This window comes from Podarcis liolepis, assembly GCF_965112155.1.
Source record: "Podarcis liolepis genome assembly, chromosome: 18".
Classification (NCBI taxonomy): Eukaryota; Metazoa; Chordata; class Lepidosauria; order Squamata; family Lacertidae; genus Podarcis; species Podarcis liolepis.
The window spans coordinates 3,713,250-3,732,031 of NC_139572.1; the positions used below are offsets into that span (position 1 = coordinate 3,713,250).

The following is an 18,782-nucleotide window of genomic DNA, read 5'->3' on the forward strand; positions in this document are numbered from 1 at the left end:
TGTTTTCCATTTTTTGGCTAGTAAAATCCGTGCAGCAGTTGTAGCATACAAAAATACTTTTACATCTTTTTGGGGCAATTCAGAACCTGTTATTCCAAGGAGAAAGGCCTCTGGTTTCTTCATAAATGGAATTTTCTTAAGTTTCTAGTCCTGGGTACGTCTCCCAGTCGGTTTAAGCCTTTCCTCGCCTTACCCTTGGCAGGGCCGGAAGTGGTGGATGAACACGGACGAGCCGTGGCAGGCTTTGGCCTGTTGCATGGAGATCGCCAAGGCCTCCAGAGCCCCGAACCCCGCTGAGTACGTCTCCCATTTCCCTGTCCATCAGGTATGTATTTGGGGAGGGGGGCCGCCTCTCCCCTCAAACGTGCTCTTTACCCCTTTCTGTTCATGGGTTGGAAGTTCACGGACTGTCTCACCAGAGTGGTGCATGCTCTGGCTATCTCCTGCTTGGACTACTGCAATGCGCTCTATGTGAGGCTACCTTTGAAGGTGACCCAGAAACTGCAATTAATCCAGAATGTGGCAGCTAGACTGGGGACTGAGGGCGGCTGCCGAGACCGCATAACCCCGGTCCTGAAAGACCTACATTGGCTCCCAGTACGTTTCCGAGCACAATTCAAAGTGCTGGTGCTGACCTTTAAAGCCCTAAACGGCCCAGTATACCTGAAGGAGCGTCTCCACCCCCATCGTTCTACCCGGACACTGAGGTCCAGCGCTGAGGGCCTTCTGGCGGTTCCCTCCCTGCAAGAAGCCAAGTTACAGGGAACCAGGCAGAGGGCCTTCTCGGTGGTGGCACCCGCCCTGTGGAACGCCCTCCCACCAGATGTCAAAGAGAACAACAACTACCAGACTTTTAGAAGACATCTGTAGGCAGGCCTGTTTAGGGAAGCTTTTAATGTTTGATGCATTACAGTATTTTAATATTTTTTTGGAAGCCGCCCAGAGTGGCTGGGAAAGCCCAGCCAGATGGGCGGGGTATAAAAAATTATTATTATTATTACTATTATAAGTACAGGCGTACCTTGGGATCCCGAACGCCTTGCGAGTCAAGCGTTTCGGCTCCCGAACGACGCAAATCCGGAAGTGAGCGTTCCGGTTTGCGAACGTTCTTTAGAACCCGAACGTCCGACGCGGCTTCCGATTGGAGCTTCCTGCAGCCAATCGGAAGCCGCGCCTTGGTTTCCGAACGTTTTGGAAGCCGAGCGGGCTTTCGGAACGGATTCCGTTCGACTTCCGAGGTGTGACTGTAAAGGGGAGTTGCAGTGGCGACACTTTCATTACACAGCTTTTGGCAAATGTCGGCACTGCAGCTCTTTACCTTGCCGTCACGCCTGGATTAAGACCTTTAGTAGCCCTAAGCACTTAAAAGGACTAGATATATGTCCAATTCAAAACATAAACAACAATTAAATTGTAGATGAAAGAAAACCTACAGTGAGATGGAAAATAACGTTTGTTTTTTTTGCATTCTTCCACTTTATATTTGAAAGGTTTCTTTTTATTTCTAATTGCAAAGCCTTTGATCAGATCCTGAAAGCTAACACATATGCATCTGTACTTATCAGATTTTTGAGAAAGGGGTGTCGCCGAAGCACGTTCATCAATTTAGTTTTTAATTGGATTTGGAATAAATGCGCCATTGATTGTCACACTTCCCGATTTCGTTGCCTTGGTGGGTTGTGCAAACCGTTGTTCTGAATAACGCCTGCAGGGTAGGGATCCGTATCAAACAATGGGGTAATACAGAGAGTAGAACGTCACCCAAGCACAACTCTGTCTGCAAAATAAGAGCATATTGTGAACGTTCTTTGGAACCCGAACATCCCACGCGGCTTATGCAGCTTCCGATTGGCTGCAAGAGCTCCCTGCAGCCAATCGGAAGCCGTGCCTTGGTTTCCGAACGTTTTGGAAGTTGAGCGGACTTGCGGAACGGATTCCGTCCGACTTACGAGGTACGACTGTATCTCAGTGTGACGCCCAAATAACGCAAGCCCAAAGAATATTCATGCCGTCTCAAATCAGTCTTGGAGAGAGAGATATCTAGCAGGGCCCCTCTTGTTGACGTATGTTTTACGTTAGAAAAATAGAACCTCCAGAGCCAGGGGCAGTCTACCTGCGATTCCTAAACGCTGAGGAGCAGGAGCATGCAAAAGCTGTTGCCTGAAGCCTGAGCTTCCCACACATGAATGAGTTTGATCCAGCTGGGTTCCTATCCATCCATTTTATTTTAATCACCACCACCACCATCTGATTTCCTTTGCGCCTTTTCCCTCCTCCGCAGGACGGTTCCTGCAACGGGCTTCAGCACTACGCGGCCCTCGGGCGGGACATCGTGGGCGCCACCTCGGTGAACCTTTCCCCTTGCGACTTGCCACAAGATGTCTACAGTGGGGTGGCTCAGCAGGTAATAGCTTGGCTCCGGGGCGCCCCCACTGTGGAAAAGCCTTCCGAGTTGTCCCTTCCTCCCCGAATGCGTGTCCTTCCAGTGAGAACTCAGGGCTGATTTCCTTCAGAATGGAGAGGTTTGATCTTCTTGCAGTCCATGGGACTCCCAAGAGTCTCCTCCAGCACCAGAATTCAAAAGCATCCATTCTTCGGCGATCAGCCTTCTTTATCGTCCAGCTCTCACTTCCATACATCACTACTGGGAAAACCAGAGCTTTAACTATACAGACCTTTGTTGGCAAGGTGAGGTCTCTGCTTCGGTAGCCGGCCATTTCTTAGGAAATGAATGGAGTGTTCATTCCTTTATTGTAAATGGAACCTTGCACCTTGGAAGTGAGAGCTGGACCATCAAGAAGGCTGATCGCCGGAGAATGGATGCTTTTGAATTCTGGTGCTGGAGGAGACTCTTGAGAGCCCCATGGACTGCAAGAAGATAATCGCAATATTGAGCTAAATATTCTTTCAATTTTTTCCAATCCTCTTGTATCTCCTCTTCTTTCTGGTCGTGGATTCTTCCAGTCAGGTCGTTGTTGTTTAGTCGCTTAGTCGTGTCCGCCTCTTCGTGACCCCCTGGACCAGAGCACGTCAGGCACTCCTGTCTTCCACTGCCTCCCGCAGTTTGGTCAAACTCATGCTGGTAGCTTCGAGAACACTGTCCCACCATCTCGTCCTCTGTCGGCCCCTTCTCCTTGTGCCCTCCATCTTTCCCAACATCAGGGTCTTTTCCAGGGAGTCTTCTCTTCTCATGAGGTGGCCAAAGTCTTGGAGCCTCAGCTTCAGGATCTGTCCTTCCAGTGAGCACTCAGGGCTGATTTCCTTCAGAATGGATAGGTTGGATCTTCTTGCAGTCCATGGGACTCTCAAGAGTCTCCTTCAGCACCAGAATTCAAAAGCATCCATTCTTCGGCGATCAGCCTTCTTTATGGTCCAGCTCTCACAATGCCTTTGTCTTTTACCCCTTCCCCTCCTCGCTTGCAGGTGGAAGTGTACCGGAAGCGGGACGCTGAGCAGGGCATCAAAATTGCCCAAGTCCTGGACGGGTTCATCGGCCGCAAGGTGGTGAAACAGACGGTGATGACGGTCGTGTACGGAGTCACCCGCTACGGAGGGCGCCTCCAAATCGAGAAGCGCCTCAAGGAGATCGACGAGTTCCCGCAGGTCCTCTCTCTCTTTCTTTCTTTCTTTCATTCGTTCTCTCTCTCTCTCTCTCCTTCTGTCTAGCCCAGTGATTCCCAAAGGCTGCGTCAGGAGAGGATGGCAAATGCATTGGGAAGACTTGAGGACAATCAATGTGATATTATAGTATTACTCTACAAGGTGTGACTGGAAAGTTTGGCGAATGGTCACAGAAACCGGACAGTGAGAAATATTTGAACATGCATGCCTTAAAGGTAAGGTAAAGGGACCCCTGACCATTAGGTCCTGTTGTGGCCGACTCTGGGGTTGCAGCGCTCATCTCGCTTTACTGGCCGAGGGAGCCACCTTCCATTTCCAGGTCATGTGGTCAGCAGGACTAAGCCGCTTCTGGCAAACCAGAGCAGCGCACGGAAACGCCGTTTTCCTTCCCGCCTGCAGTACCTATTTATCTACTTGCACCTTTGACGTGCTTTCGAACTGCTAGGTTGGCAGGAGCAGGGACCGAGCAACGGGAGCTCACCCCGTCACGGGGATTCGAACCACCGACCTTCCGATCGGCAAGTCCTAGGCTCTGTGGCAGGTCCTAGGCTCCACCCACATCCCTGTGCATGCCTTACTGTCCTTCAAAGTAGGCCCCCTCTGATACAACGCACCGTTGACAACGTTCGTAGAACTATTGGAAACTCCTAGAGAAGTCCTCTTTCCGTACTGCTTCCAGTTCCCTCGTCGCAGCGGCTTGGGCGTGTGAAATGTTGGAAAAATCTGTTCCATTTCAGTTTTGGAATAAGGAAGAAATCCGGTGACGCCAGATCGGGAGAATATGGAGGGTGGGACAACTTAGTAACCTCAGGAACGATTTTGCACAGAATATGCAATTCTTCCGCCATCATTTGGATGGACAAACGCCGATCACGCATCAATAACTCTGTCAACATTTGCTGCCGTTCTGCTCGCTGCCGGTCTGCCAGACAGAGGGTCATCTTCGACGGTTTGCCGCCCTTCACGGAAATGCTTAAACCACTCATGTACACTGTTTTTCGAGTTGCAATTGTGCACAAATTTGTACATTTTGCATTTTGTGGGTCTCCGACACCGATTGTATGTTCTGATATTTCTCATTGTCCGATTTCTGTGACCACGCACCGAACGTCCCGGTCACACCTTGTATTATATCAACATTTATATTTTGGGATTGATTAATGTTCTTACAAAGGACGCAGGTGGCGCTGTGGGTTAAACCACAGAGCCTAGGGTTTGCTGATCAGAAGGTTGGCGGTTCAAATCCCCGCAACAGGGTTAGCTCCCGTTGCTTGGTCCCTGCTCCTGCCAACCTAGCAGTTCGAAAGCACGTCAAAGTGCAAGTAGATAAATAGGTACCGCTCTGGCGGGAAGGTAAACAGCGTTTCCGTGTGCTGCTCTGGTTCACCAGAAGCGGCTTAGTCCTGCTGGCCACATGACCCAGAAGCTGTACGCCGGCTCCCTTGGCCAGTAAAGCGTGATGTGCGCTGCAACCCCAGAGTCGGCCACGACTGGACCTAATGGTCAGGGGTCCCTTTACCTTTACCGTTAATGTTCTCACACGGCTGCATCATTTCATGCTTTCTGCATGTTCCCATGGACTTGTGACAAAGCCCCTGCATTCTGTATTACAAACCAAGCACTGCTGGGAGTTGATTCTTTCTGTTCTCCAATCTTTCTATTTAAAAAATCAGAGGCATTTTTTTTTCTCGTTCCAAAAGTGCGGTGCAGAGAAGGAAGTTTGTGAACCGGGCGTCCGCACTGTCCTTGCAAAAGGGGCGAGGGGAGAAAGCGTTGTGAGGTTCCCCCATTTCTGCCTCTTAACTTTACCCATTTTGCGTTCCCTCCGCCCAGGAATATGTTTGGGAAGCATCTCATTACCTCGTGCAACAGGTCTTCAACAGCCTCAAGGAGATGTTCTCAGGAACTCGAGAAATCCAGGTAACGGTTCAGGGAGTGTGTTTAATGTTCTTTTGGGAGCCGCCCAGAGTGGCTGGGGATACCCAGCCAGATGGGCAGGGTAGAAATATTATTATTAGTCCAGGGCAGCTGTTTATCAGCTCCATCTGGTACACAGGCTGAGACCCTACCTGTCCACAGACTGTCTCGCCAGAGTGGTGCATGCTCTGGTTATCTCCCGCTTGGACTACTGCAATGCACTCTACGTGGGGCTGCCTTTGAAGGTGACCCGGAAACTGCAACTAATCCAGAATGCGGCAGCTATAACACCGGTCTTGAAAGACCTACACTGGCTCCCAGTACGTTTCCGAGCACAATTCAAAGTGTTGGTGCTGACCTTTAAAGCCCTAAACGGCCTTGGGTCCTGTATATCTGAAGGAGCTTCTCCACCCCCATCGTTCTTCCCGGACATTGAGGTCCAGCACCAAGGGCCTTCGGGCGGTTCCCTCACTGCGAGAAGCCAAGTTACAGGGAACCAGGCAGAGGGCCTTCTCGGTGGTGGCGCCCGCCCTGTGGAACGCCCTCCCGTCAGATGTCAAAGAGAAAAATAACTACCAAACATTTAGAAGACAGCCAAAGGCAGACCTGTTTAGGGAAGCTTTCAATGTTTAATAGGTTATTGTACTTTAGTGTCTATTGGAAGCCGCCCAGAGTGGCTGGGGAAACCCAGCCAGATGGGTGGGGTATAAATAATAAATTATTATTATTATTATTATTTATTTCTGTACACAATGTGTTGAGTCGATTGCGCATATGTGCGGGGATCCTGTATGTCTTAGGGCAGGGGTCAGCCACCTAAGGCCCACGGGCCACAAGCAGCCCATGGGGGGTCATTTAACCGGCCCACAAGCCACCCCCGAACCGAGCCACCCACTCAGTGAGTCCCTGCGCACTGCGCTAAACCAGCGCGGCACAGTGTGGGAACTCCCTTCTGCGGTGCTGAAAATTGCGTCTGTTCATGCTCAGACCATAGCTGTCAACTGTCCCTTATTTGGCGGGAAACTCCCTTATCCCAGCACCGTGTCCCGCTGCTGTCCCTTATTGATGATGTCCCTTAAATTTCCCGGGTTTATAAATCATTCGTCCACCCGTAGTTCAAATTTTTACTACATGTTTTCTGTCAATCCTACCAATGTATGTAACTCTTTACAATAGCTTTTCAACTAAATGATAAACTTTCCCCATTCTTTATGAAAGAGGTCCTCTTCCTGGTTTCTAATTCTGCCTGTAAGCTTTGCCATCTCGGTGTCGTTCATCAGTTTTGTCTGCCACTTTTCTTTGGTGGGAGTTGTAGACCCTTAGGATCATCTAGTCCAAACCCCTGCAAAACACAGTCAGTGGCAGCAAAAGCAGCATGGCTCCGGGAGCGGCGGATTTCTGTATAAGCTAAGCAAGTTCCCTTATTTGGGCTGCTGATCCCTTATTTTCAAGGCTGCTGGTCCCTTATTTTCAAATCTGTAATTTGACAGCCCCCTTCATGGATCACTGCCTTGCCGTGGCAAAGGGGCTTGAATAACCCAGAGAAGCTATGAGCTATGCCATGCAGGGCCACCCAAGATGGACCGGTCATAGTGGAGAGTTTTGACCAAACGTGATCCACCTGCAGCAGGAACCGGCAAGCCACTCCAGTATCCCTGCCAAGAAAACTCCATGGACAAAGGCAACAGGCATATTTTTGACCAAACTGCGGGAGGCAGTGGAAGACAGGAGTGCCTGGCGTGCTCTGGTCCAGGGAGTCACGAAGAGCTGGACATGACTAAACGACTAAACAACAACAACAAGTTGACAGCTATGGCTCAGACGCTGAAAATCGTGTCTGCGCAGACACAGGCACTAGAAATCTTCTCTGCACAGACACCAACACTGGAAATCATGTGCTTGCACAACCTGGCCCACAAAGGGATCTCCGCAGGAGTGAACCAGCCCAGGCGAGGTTAGCCTTGCTGACCCCTGCCTTAGGGCTACACAGCAATGGGTGCAAGGAGGTTTCAGGAGGAAGAGAAGGGTGGGGAAATGTGGGGATGGACAGCGAGGTAAACAGAGCACAGAGATGCTCCCAGGCAGGGTTGTGGCGGGCGGGAACCAGTGGCCTTCCAGCTTGCCTGTACCTTTCTGGAACTGGGGTGCCCACCCCATGGGAACCGCATTGCTCACTGCCTTTCTCCCCCCGCAGGGCTGGCTGACCGAAAGCGCCCGGTGCATTGCCAAGTCGGGCCGGACGGTAGAGTGGATGACTCCGCTGGGGCTACCCATCGTCCAGCCCTACCATCGCTCGAAGACCACGCTGGTAAGCCAAGCCGTAAACAGCCGGGCGCACGGGACGCGGGTGGCGCTGTGGTCTAAACCACTGAGCCTCTTGTTATTCCAAACTGAGCCTCTCACCTATTCCAAAGGCATGGGTGGCGCTGTGGTCTAAAGCACTGAGCCTCTTGGGCTTGCCGATCAGGAGGTCAGCGGTTTGAATCCCCGTGACGGGGTGAGCTCCCGTTGCTCGGTCCCAGCTCTTGCCAACCTAGCAGTCCGAAAGCATGCCAGGGCAAGTAGATAAATAGGTACCACTGCGGCAGGAAGCTAAACGGCATTTTCGTGCGCTCTGGTTTCCGTCACGGTGTCCTGTTGCACCAGAAGCGGTTTAGTCCCGCTTGCCACATGACCCAGAAAGCTGTCTGCGGACAAACGCCGGCTCCCTCGGCTTGAAAGCGAGATGAGCGCCGCAACCCTGTAGTCGCCGTTGGCTGGACTTAACCGTTCAGGGGTCCTTTGCCTTCTTACCTTTTTACCCAGTGCTTTTTTTCTGGGGGGGACACAGGGATACGCATACCCCTAAACATTTTGAGAATCTAACAGTTTCTCTCGCTGTGTGTTAGAGAGCGTTTGTGTCTACAGTGGTATACCTCGGGCTACATACACTTCAGGTTACAGACTCTTCAGGTTACAGGCTCCGCTAACCCAGAAATAGTGCTTCAGGTTAAGAACTTTGCTTCAGGATGAGAACAGAAATCGTGCTCTGGCGGCGCGGCAGCAGCAGGAGGCCCCATTAGCTAAAGTGGTGCTTTAGGTTAAGAACAGTTTCAGGTTAAGAACAGACCTCCGGAACGAATTAAGTACTTAACCCGAGGTACCACTGTACTTGGGTGTGTTTGAGGGAGCTTTTCCTGCCAAACGGACGCACGAGCGCTCTCGCACACAGATAAGTGAGTGTGTGCCTTTGTGTGTGAGGCAGAGAGGGTGCATTCACACGCAAATAGACACATACACAAGAGACACACACAAATAGTGCGTGTGTGCCTGTTTGTCTGCGTGTGAGCATGTGTACTTGCGTGTTTGAGCGAAAAAGGCAAGTTGGCTCCCACTTCCAAAGAGACCCTCTTTCCTATGCGCAAGCACATGCCCTCTCTCACACACACATGGGCAAGCGCTGCCTGCCTCGCACAAGCACGTCGCACTGTTTTTCTCTCACAAATGCAAATGAACACGCACTAAAACACGTCCTCCCTCCCAGAACAGGGAAGTGTGTTTGTGTGTGTTGTTAAAGCTTGTGTGGCAGGATTTGAATTGTGCGATTGGAGAGTGGGGAGCAGAAGAGAGATGCTGCTGGGGGCGATGGAGCCCTGCCCATGCGCAGAAGCAGAAGAATTATTATTATTTATAAATTTATTGGATTTATACACCGCCTTACGCCCGGAGGTCTCAGGGCAGTGCGCAGAATAAAATCAGAATATAAAACCACTGAGTCTGGAATAACCTTGTGAAGTGAAAGGATATGAAAGAAGGATTTATATCGAGATGTTAGGATAGAGAGGATAAAGAAAACAGGAAGACACAATGAGAGATAAAGGAGGTGCTGTGGGAATGGTGGAAGTCAATGTCTTGTTGTTGTTTTAGTGTTTGTAATATTAACTTATAAGATATGGATTCGTTGGGTTTTTTTGTTTTGTTTTTGTTGGTTTTTTTAGTTTTTGAATGTTGATTTTTGTGTGTTGTGTGTTGTTATTTTTTGATACCTTTTGTGGTGTTATTGTTGTGTGGAAAATACCAATAAAATTCATTTATTTTATATGTGTGTGTGTGTGTGTGTGTGTGTATATATGTATGTGTGTATATATATATATATATATGTATATATGTATATATGTATATATATATATGTATATGTATATATGTATATAAAACCACCAAAACATATAATCCGAATAAAAACAACAAGCCGATAACATACACACACACGTGGGGGGAAAAAACCCCCACATTTTAAAAGGGCTGCTCTGCGAATCAAAGTCACCTGAGGACAGGCAGGGCAGTGACTCAGCTTTTTGCAGTGGCAAAGCATGACTCAGCAGGCAGAGGGGTGTGAGTCAGCCGAAAGGGGGTGTGCATGGAAGATTCAAGGTGACATTTGCCAGGAATAACCAGCCGATCGCCGCCCTCACCGATGGGTCTGCCTGGGGAAGGCAGAGCGCGCCGAACCCCCCTTTTTCCTCTCCCCCCCCCGAAAAAGTATAACTAAATAAATGTGGTTTTAATCATCCCTCCTCCAAGGGATAAAATATCTGCTGCTAATTTTAAGAGGCCCTCTAAGAAGCCGCCTCGTTGAAATGCGTGTCGTGTCTGAGCAGCTTCGGTGGTTCTACTCTTGAGTAGGACATGACACCGGACACAGAAGCTTTTCATTTTAAATAATAATACAGTAATAATGAGCAAGAAAGCTTCATTCATTAGTTGCAGCCCTGACTGACGGACCTCAGGGTTGTGGGAGCCATGGATCTCTGCGACACATGTTATCTGGATGACGTCCCTGCAGGGTAGGCTAGCCTGAGGGAAAATATAATATATATAATATAATATAATATAATATAATATAATATAATATAATATAATATAATATAATATAGTGGTGCCCCGCAAGACGAATGTCTCGCAAGACGGAAAACTCGCTAGACGAAAGAGTTTTCCATTTTGGAGGTGCTTCGCAAAACGAATTTCCTATGGGCTTGCTTCGCAAGACGACAATGTCTTGCGAGTTCCTGCTGGTTCCCCCCCCCCTTTTCTAAGCCGCTAAGCCGCTTATCAGCTGATCCAATCAGCAGATAAGCCGCTAATAGCGCTAATCCGCTAATCCGTCAATGGGCTTGCTTCGCAAGACGAAAAAACCGCTAGACGAAGAGAATCACAGAACGGATTATTCTCGTCTTGCGAGGCACCACTGTATAATATAATATTTATACTCCCCCATCTGTCTAATAATAATAATAATAATAATAATAATAATTTATTACTTACACCCTGTTCATCTGACCAGGACACCCCAGCCACTCTGGGCAGCTCCCAACAGAATATTAAAAACAGAATAAAACACCAAACATTAAAAACTTCCCTAAACAGGGCTGCCTTCAGATGTCTTCTAAATGTCAGATTTATTTCCTTGACATCTGACAGGAGGGCATTCCACAGGCCCTCTGCCTGGTACCCTGGTTCCCTGTAACCTCACTTCTCGCAGGGAGGGAACCGCGAGAAGGCCCTCGGAGCTGGACCTCAGTGTCTGGGCTGAACGATGGGGGTGGAGACACTCCTTTAGGTCTAGTGGGCCGTTTAAGGCTTTCAAGGTCAGCACCAACACCCAAATTGTGCCTGGAAACGTCCTGGGAGCCAATGTAGGTCTTTCAGGACCGGTGTTATGTGGTCTCAGCAACCGCTCCCCGTCACCAGTCCGGCTGCCGCATTCTGGATTAGCAGAGACAGTGGCGGCCCCAGATTTGCCCAGTGGACTTTGCGGTAAGGTTACCAGATTTTTTTTCAATGAATCCGGGGACACTTTTCACTTTTGTCAGGGGTAAAATATAAAGGTAAAGGGACCCCTGACCATTAGGTCCAGTCGTGGCCGACTCTGGGGTTGCAGCGCTCATCTCGCTTTATTGGCTGAGGGAGCCGGCGTACAGCTTCCGGGTCATGTGGCCAGCAGGACTAAGCCGCTTCTGGCGAACCAGAGCAGCGCACGGAAACGCTGTTTACCTTCCCGCCGGAGTGGTACCTATTTATCTACTTGCACTTTGACGTGCTTTCGAAGTGCTAGGTTGGCAGGAGCTGGGACCGAGCAACAGGAGCTCACCCCGTCATTGCGGGGATTTGAACCGCTGACTGATTTGTAAATCTGGGGACCGTCTCTGGGAAATGGGGACGTCTGGTAACCTTCCTTCACAGGGTTTTGAACCACTCTGAACCCCTGCTGTCCCTCTAAATGTGTAAGGAGACCGAAGGCTGCTTAGTTTCCTTCCTCTCCTTGCGAAGCCGATGCGTCAACCTGTACTTATTTCTCCATTCCCCGCCCTCCTTTCCCCAAGGTGAACAGCACCATTCAGTCGGTCCATCTCAAGTCGCGACACGACGTCACCCAGTGAGTATCTCATCATTGTGGTTTGGGAGAGGGGCTCCAACTTTTACCTGCCTGGCTCAAAAAGAACTTTGCTGATATTTTTATATATTCTTATTAATTTTAACATACACATTATAAAACGTACCACACAAAATATTACAAATACACTTTTTTTTTGGACTTCCATCAGCACCTCCGATGATCTTCCGTCTTATCCTCTTTTTATGCATTACTTAATTTTATATTGTCTTTACCCTCTTAACTTATCCTCCCACCTTTTACATTTTTTCAATATTTCCCACAATACCCCTCACAGAACTTCTTGCAGACCTACAAACGTCGTCTGACCATCACAAATACTTTTCATATACCGTATTTGTTGCTCTATAAGACACACCAGACCACAAGACGCACCTAGTTTTTGGAGGAGGAAAACAAGAAAAGAAATATTCTGAATCTCGGAAGCCAGAACAGCAAGAGGGATCTCTGCGCAGTGAAAGCAGCAATCCCTCTTGCTGTTCTGGCTTCTGGGATAGCTGTGCAGCCTGCATTCGCTCCATAAGACGCACACACATTTCTCCTTACTTTTTAGGAGGGAAAAGGTGAGTCTTATCGAGCAAAAAATACGGTAGTTCGTAAATTTACTCCAGTCTTCGGTAAATTTCTGGTCCCGCCGGTTTCGGATCCTTCCTGTTAATTTGTCCAATTCTGCGTAGAGCTTTGCTGATCTGATGAAACAGGTGCAAACCGATTGACAGCAGGGCTAAAATGTTGCCGGTGGCCAGAGCAGAAATTTTGAAGGGGAAAGCGCATGCTTTCTCCCTTCTTCGGGTGCTGCCTTCGTGCAAGTAGCGCCCCTTATGGGTGTGAGAGCGAGCGGAGAATGCCCGTTCCGGGATGGCTCCTCCCGGTGTTGCGGGATGTGATATGCGTGTGTCCGAGCAAGTAACATCTCGGAAGAGGGTCCCTCGACTCGGGAGGGGAACCCAGAAGTCATTCAGCCCAACCCCTCTGCAGTGCAGGAATCTCAGGAGCTGGGAGCAGAATACTTCTAGAGAGATTGCTTGCTAGGATGCACACATGAATAATAACAATAATCACCATCATCATCCGTCCTTTTTTATGGGGGGACGACGCAGGGGTATGCATACCCCCTAATTTTTGGCGAATCTAAGTTTGGCCTCATAGAGGGGCAGTATTTCAATATGGGTAGGAAAATGGAAGTACCCCTAGACATTTTTTAAGAAAAAAAGAGCACTGATAATAATAATAATAATAATAGTTACTATTTATTTATACTCTGCCCATCTTTCAGTTGTAGAAACTTTTTTGGATCCAGCGCAGGTGGGATAAAAATCCTCCCTCAAAAGGCATGTTGTTATAATTAGAATTATTTATAGCCCGCCCATCTGGCTGGGTTTCCCCAGCCACTCTGGGCGGCTCCCACCAGAATATTAATAATAATAATATTTAAAAGCGACAAAACATCAAAAACTTCTCTAAACAGGGCTGCATTCTAAACGTCAGATAGTTGTTTATTTCCTTGACATCTGAAGGGAGGGTGCCACCACTGAGAAGGCCCTCTGCCTGGTTCCCTGTAACCTCACATCTCGCAGGGAAGGAACTGCCAAAAGCCCTTGGAGCTGGACCTCAGTGTCCAGGCAGAACGATGGGGGTGGAGACGCTCTTTCAGGTATACTGGGCTGTTTAGGGCTTTCAAGGTCAGCACCAACACTTTGAATTGTGCTTGGAAACATCCTGGGAGCCAACGTAGGTCTTTCAGGACCAGTGTTATATGGTCTCGGCGGCCGCTCCCAGTCACCAGTCTAGCTGCCACATTCTGGATTAATTGTAGTTTCTGGGTCACCTTCAAAGGTAGCCCCACATAGAGCGCATGGCAGTAGTCCAAGTGGGAGATAACCAGAGCATGCACCACTCTGGCCAGACAGTCCGTGGGCAGGGAGGGTCTCATCCTGCGTACCAGATGGAGCTGGGAGACAGCTGACCACCGTGCAGTGCCGGAAATCGCCCAGGGCGTCCGCAAGTGGGAACTGAGCACGATAGCGACTCTGCCCTCTTCCTAAAACATCCTCTCTTGCCTCGACTTCCCCGCAGGAAGCCCGACACAGTGAAACAGAAGAACGCTTTCCCTCCGAACTTCATCCATTCCTTGGACTCCACACACATGATGCTAACAGCTTTGCACTGTCACAGGTAAGGGGTTCCTTTTTGTGTTCAGAGACGCTTTTGGGGCGCCCCTTCCCCCAGGCGGCTAAAAACGGGGCGCAGGGCTCCCTTTCCCCAAACGGCGTTAACGGGGAAATCAGCCAACAGAGTGACAGCAACTTTCCGCAACGCCAAAGTTGTGTTAGTTATTCTGACGAATTCATTGTCGTAGTTTGCTTAACATGCTACAGGCACCTCCCAATTTATTACTTATTTAGTCATTTCTACCGTATTTTTTGCTCTATAAGACGCACCAGACCACAAGACACACCTAGTTTTTGGAGGAGGAAAACAAGAAAAATAATATTCTGAATCTCAGAAGCCAGAACAGCAAGAGGGATCTCTGCGCAGTGAAAGCAGCAATCCCTCTTGCTGTTCTGGCTTCTGGGATAGCTGCGCAGCCTGCATTCGCTCCATAAGACGCCCACACATTTCCCCTTCCTTTTTAGGAGGGAAAAAGTGAGTCTTCTAGAGCAAAAAGTACGGTATTTGATTTTAGAAAATATAAAGTTATAACCAAGTCAATTAAAAATCGAAATCAAGAGATTACTTTGAATCTCAAGACTTCCCCCCTCTATGGGTCCTAATGTCACTATTATATCAGTCCGTTATCCACATTTTTTATCCATCGAAGCTGTCCATAGTTTTTGTTGCAAGTGTGGTTAAAATCCTGCTCATGTTTTCATCTGCTTACGATGGTCTCCTAAATAAAAGTTTCCCGTTTTTTAAAAAAAGTTCTTGTCCTCTTGGTTCCTTGAGCTTCCCAGTTACCGTAATTTTGCGATTTCAGCATTAAGGTTGGAAGGGACCCAAGCGTTATCTATCCCAACCCCGTGCGATACAGGAATCTTTTGCCAAACGTAGGATTCGAACTCACAACCCAGATGTTGAGTGTCTCATTCTGTTCCCGATGGAGCTGTCCCTTGTTTCCTGCTGCTTTGGAGGGCAGGACCCGAGCTGCTGGATTCGAAGCACGAGAAAGGCGCTTGGCCCTGATGCAGCCCAGGGGCTTGTGGCCGTATTGGGGCGTCCCGTGGGCTGTAAATAATCCAACTTGCAAAGCCATACAGTGGTGCCTCGCAAGACGAACCGCCTCGCAAAACGAAAAACTCGCAAGACGAAAGAGTTTTCCGTTTTTGAGTCGTTCCGCAAGACGAATTTCCCTATGGGCTTGCTGCGCAAGAAGAAAGCCCATAGGGAAATCTCCGGGGACCTCTTTTAAAATGCTGGCGGTTGGGAGCAAAGACTTTCGCCCACCGCCGGCCTTCAGAAGAGGTTCTGGACCTCTTCTGAAGGCCGGCGGGGGGCAAAAGTCTTTGCTCCCCCCCCCCCCGCCTGCCTTCCTGGGGCAGCGGAGGATTCTCTGCTGTCCCGGGAGATCTTAAAATGCTGGCGGTCGGCAGCAAAGCCCTCCTGTCCCCGGAGCTTGCTGGGCGGGAGGTGGGGAGAAGGGCTTTTCTTCCCACCGCCAGCCTTCAGAACAGCCTTCTGAAGGCTGGCGGTGGGAAGAAAAGCCCTTGTCCCCCCCCCCCAGCCTTCAGAAGAGGTCGGGGGACAGACTGTCCCCGGACCTGGTCTGAAGGCGGTTTCCATAGGAACGCATTGATTGATTTTCCCATGCATTCCTATGGGAAACCGTGCTTCGCAAGACGAAAAACTCGCAAGAAGAAAAAACTTGCGGAACGAATTAATTTCGTCTTGCGAGGCACCACTGTACATACGTCGGCATACACTGGGCATGGCCTTTAGGGAAGTAGCTAGCTCAGAGCCGCTCCTTTTCTTGCTCTTTGCTCTAACGCCACTGGGTGGTGCTCCCAGCCCGGGGATTTTAGATCAGAAGGGATCCCTTGACCACAGGGAGGGGTCGGCCCTCCTTTACTCTCCTCCTGATCCGTTTTTATTTTGGAGAACAGTTTTTCCTTTTACGAGGCTGACTGCAGCCCCTGGTCACAATCGAGGGACGTCAGAAGCTGCCTTATGCAGTGTTAAGCCACTTAGACGAAGGGATGCGGGTGGCGCTGTGGGTTAAACCACAGAGCCTAGGACTTGCCGATCAAAAAAGGTCAGCGGTTCGAATCCCCGCGACGGGGTGAGCTCCCGTTACTCGGTCCCTGCTCCTGCCAACCTAGCAGTTTGAAAGCACGTCAAAACACAAGTAGATAAATAGGTACCGCTCCGGCGGGAAGGTAGACGGTGTTTCCGTGCGCTGCTCTTCTGGTTCGCCAGAAGCGGCTTAGTCCTGCTGGCCACATGACCCAGAAGCTGTATGCCGGCTCCCTCGGCCAATAAAGCGAGATGAGCGCCGCAACCCCAGAGTCGGCCACGACTGGACCTAATGGTCAGGGGTCCCTTTACCCTTTTACCCATTTAGACCACCACTGCCTGCACTGGTTGGCAGCATCTCTGCAGGCACGGACTCTCTCCAAACCTAGAGATTCTGGAGGTCCAGGTTCTGGGAGACTGTGGCTCAGGAGACGGTCAGGGAGCAGACGGGTTTTCACTTGCCTGACTGCCTCTTCCTCTTTATCTGTCTTTCTTAAAAAATTATTTATATTTAAATACAGTGGCAGCTCTGGTTACAGACGCTTCAGGTTACAGACTCCGCTAACCCAGAAATAGTACCATGGGTTAAGAACTTTGCTTCAGGGTGAGAACAGAAATCGTGCTCTGGCGGCGCGGTGGCAGCAGGAGACCCGATTAGCTAAAGTGGTGCTTCAGGTTAAGAACAGTTTCGGGTTAAGAACGGACCTCCAGAACGAATTAATTACTTAACCCGAGGTACCACTGTAATTACCGTATTTTTCACTCTATAAGACGCACCAGACCACAAGACGCACCTAGTTTTTGGAGGAGGAAAACAAGAAAAAAAATATTCTGAATCTCAGAAGCCAGAACATCAAGAGGGATCGCTGCGCAGTGAAAGCAGCGATCCCTCTTGCTGTTCTGGCTTCTGGGATAGCTGCGCAGCCTGCATTCGCTCCATAAGACGCACACACATTTCCCCTTACTTTTTAGGAGGGAAAAAGTGAGTCTTATAGAGCAAAAAATACGGTAAATAATCCTGGAGGCGGCCGGATTTTCCCTTCCCAAGCTTAACGACTTAACATTCATTGCTCCGCCTATTTTGACCTCTGGCCCCACCCCACCGGTATTATGTGGCCCCTTGGAACTTGCCCCAAAGTGAATGCGGCCCTCGGGCAGGGGAAGGCTCCCTGCCCCCCCGAGACTTTATTTGCCAGAGTGGCGCACGCTCTGGTTATCTCCCGCTTGGACTACTGCCATGCGCTCTCCACGGGGCTACCTTTGAAGGTGACCCGGAAACAGTATACAAAAACATACCCGTATTTTTCGCTCTATAAAACGCACCAGACCACAAGACGCACCTAGTTTTTGGAGGAGGAAAACAAGGGAAAAAATATTCTGAATCTCAGAAGCCAGAACAGCAAGAGGGATCGCGGCGCAGCGAAAGCAGCAATCCCTCTTGCTGTTCCGGCTTCTGGGATAGCTGCGCAGCCTGCATTCGCTCTATAAGACGCGCACACATTTCCCCTTACTTTTTAGGAGGGAAAAAGTGAGTCTTATAAAGCAAAAAATACGGTATATATTTCACATTGGTCTATCTCAGCACCTGGGTGGGCAATATCTGAACAGGAAAGCCTTGACCTCAGCCGTTGTGCATCTTGACTTTTTTCTGTCTCCTAGGGAGGGGCTGACCTTTGTTTCCGTGCACGACTGCTACTGGACTCACGCGCTCACAGTCGACGTCATGAATCGGGTAAGCTGGTCTCCCCCACCTCCAAAACGGAAAACTCGTTTCGTCTAGCGAGTTTTCCGTCTTGCGAGGCATTCATCTTGCGGGGCACCACTGTACCGTTCTTCGGTCAAGAGTTTACTAGTCAATTGAGCTGTCTTCACACTCTTGCGTTTCAGGTCTGCCGCGAACAATTTGTGCAGCTCCACAAGCACCCCATCCTGGAGGAACTCTCCGAGTTCATGCTGCAGAAATATTGTTCCCACGTCCCGTAAGTGTGTGCCGCTTTCTTCACCCGCCCCTCTTCAAATATTCTATTTCAATCAGTCAACCTTTATTACGGTCCAGAGACCCAACAAATCGTTACAAAGCAATACAGTGGTGCCTCGCAAGACGAAATTAATCCGTTCCGCGAGCCTCTTCATCTAACGGTTTTTTCGTCTTGCGAAGCAACCCTATTAGCGGATTAGCGCTATTAGCGGTTTAGCGGCTATTAAAGGCTTAGCGGCTATTAAAGGTTTAGCGGATTGGCGGCTAAAAGGCTATTAGCGGTTATTAAAGGCTTAGCGGATTAGCGGCTAAAAGGCTATTAGCTGCTATTAAAGGCTTAGCGGATTAGCGGCTAAAAGGCTATTAGCGGCTATTAAAGGCTTAGCGGATTAGCGGCTATTAAAGGCTTAGCGGATTAGCGGCTAAAAGGCTATTAGCGGCTTAGCAGCTTAGAAAAAGGGGGGAAGCGGAAAAAAATTGGAACACTTGCAAGACGTTTTCGTCTTGCAAAGCAAGCCCATAGGGAAAATCGTCTTGCGAAGCAGCTCAACAACGGAAAACCCTTTCGCCTAGCGGGTTTTCCGTCTTGCGAGGCATTTGTCTTGC

The 18,782-nt window shown here is 49.4% G+C and overlaps 1 protein-coding gene and 1 long non-coding RNA gene across 2 annotated transcripts in view; one reads left to right on the plus strand and one right to left on the minus strand.

The window, feature by feature from the left end:
• The window catches only part of LOC310697629, a 305,101-nt gene that overhangs the window by 247,745 nt on the left and 38,574 nt on the right, over positions 1-18,782 (minus strand). The window lies entirely within an intron of this gene.
• POLRMT (RNA polymerase mitochondrial) overlaps positions 1-18,782 on the plus strand; it is a 43,084-nt gene that overhangs the window by 16,155 nt on the left and 8,147 nt on the right. Inside the window, exons 11-19 of the mRNA XM_083483627.1 lie at positions 203-325; positions 2,282-2,404; positions 3,424-3,603; positions 5,455-5,541; positions 7,733-7,846; positions 11,898-11,950; positions 14,045-14,143; positions 17,858-17,930; positions 18,086-18,177. Coding sequence (XP_083339753.1) covers positions 203-325; positions 2,282-2,404; positions 3,424-3,603; positions 5,455-5,541; positions 7,733-7,846; positions 11,898-11,950; positions 14,045-14,143; positions 17,858-17,930; positions 18,086-18,177 — 944 coding nt within the window. The remainder of the gene's footprint in view (positions 1-202; positions 326-2,281; positions 2,405-3,423; positions 3,604-5,454; positions 5,542-7,732; positions 7,847-11,897; positions 11,951-14,044; positions 14,144-17,857; positions 17,931-18,085; positions 18,178-18,782) is intronic.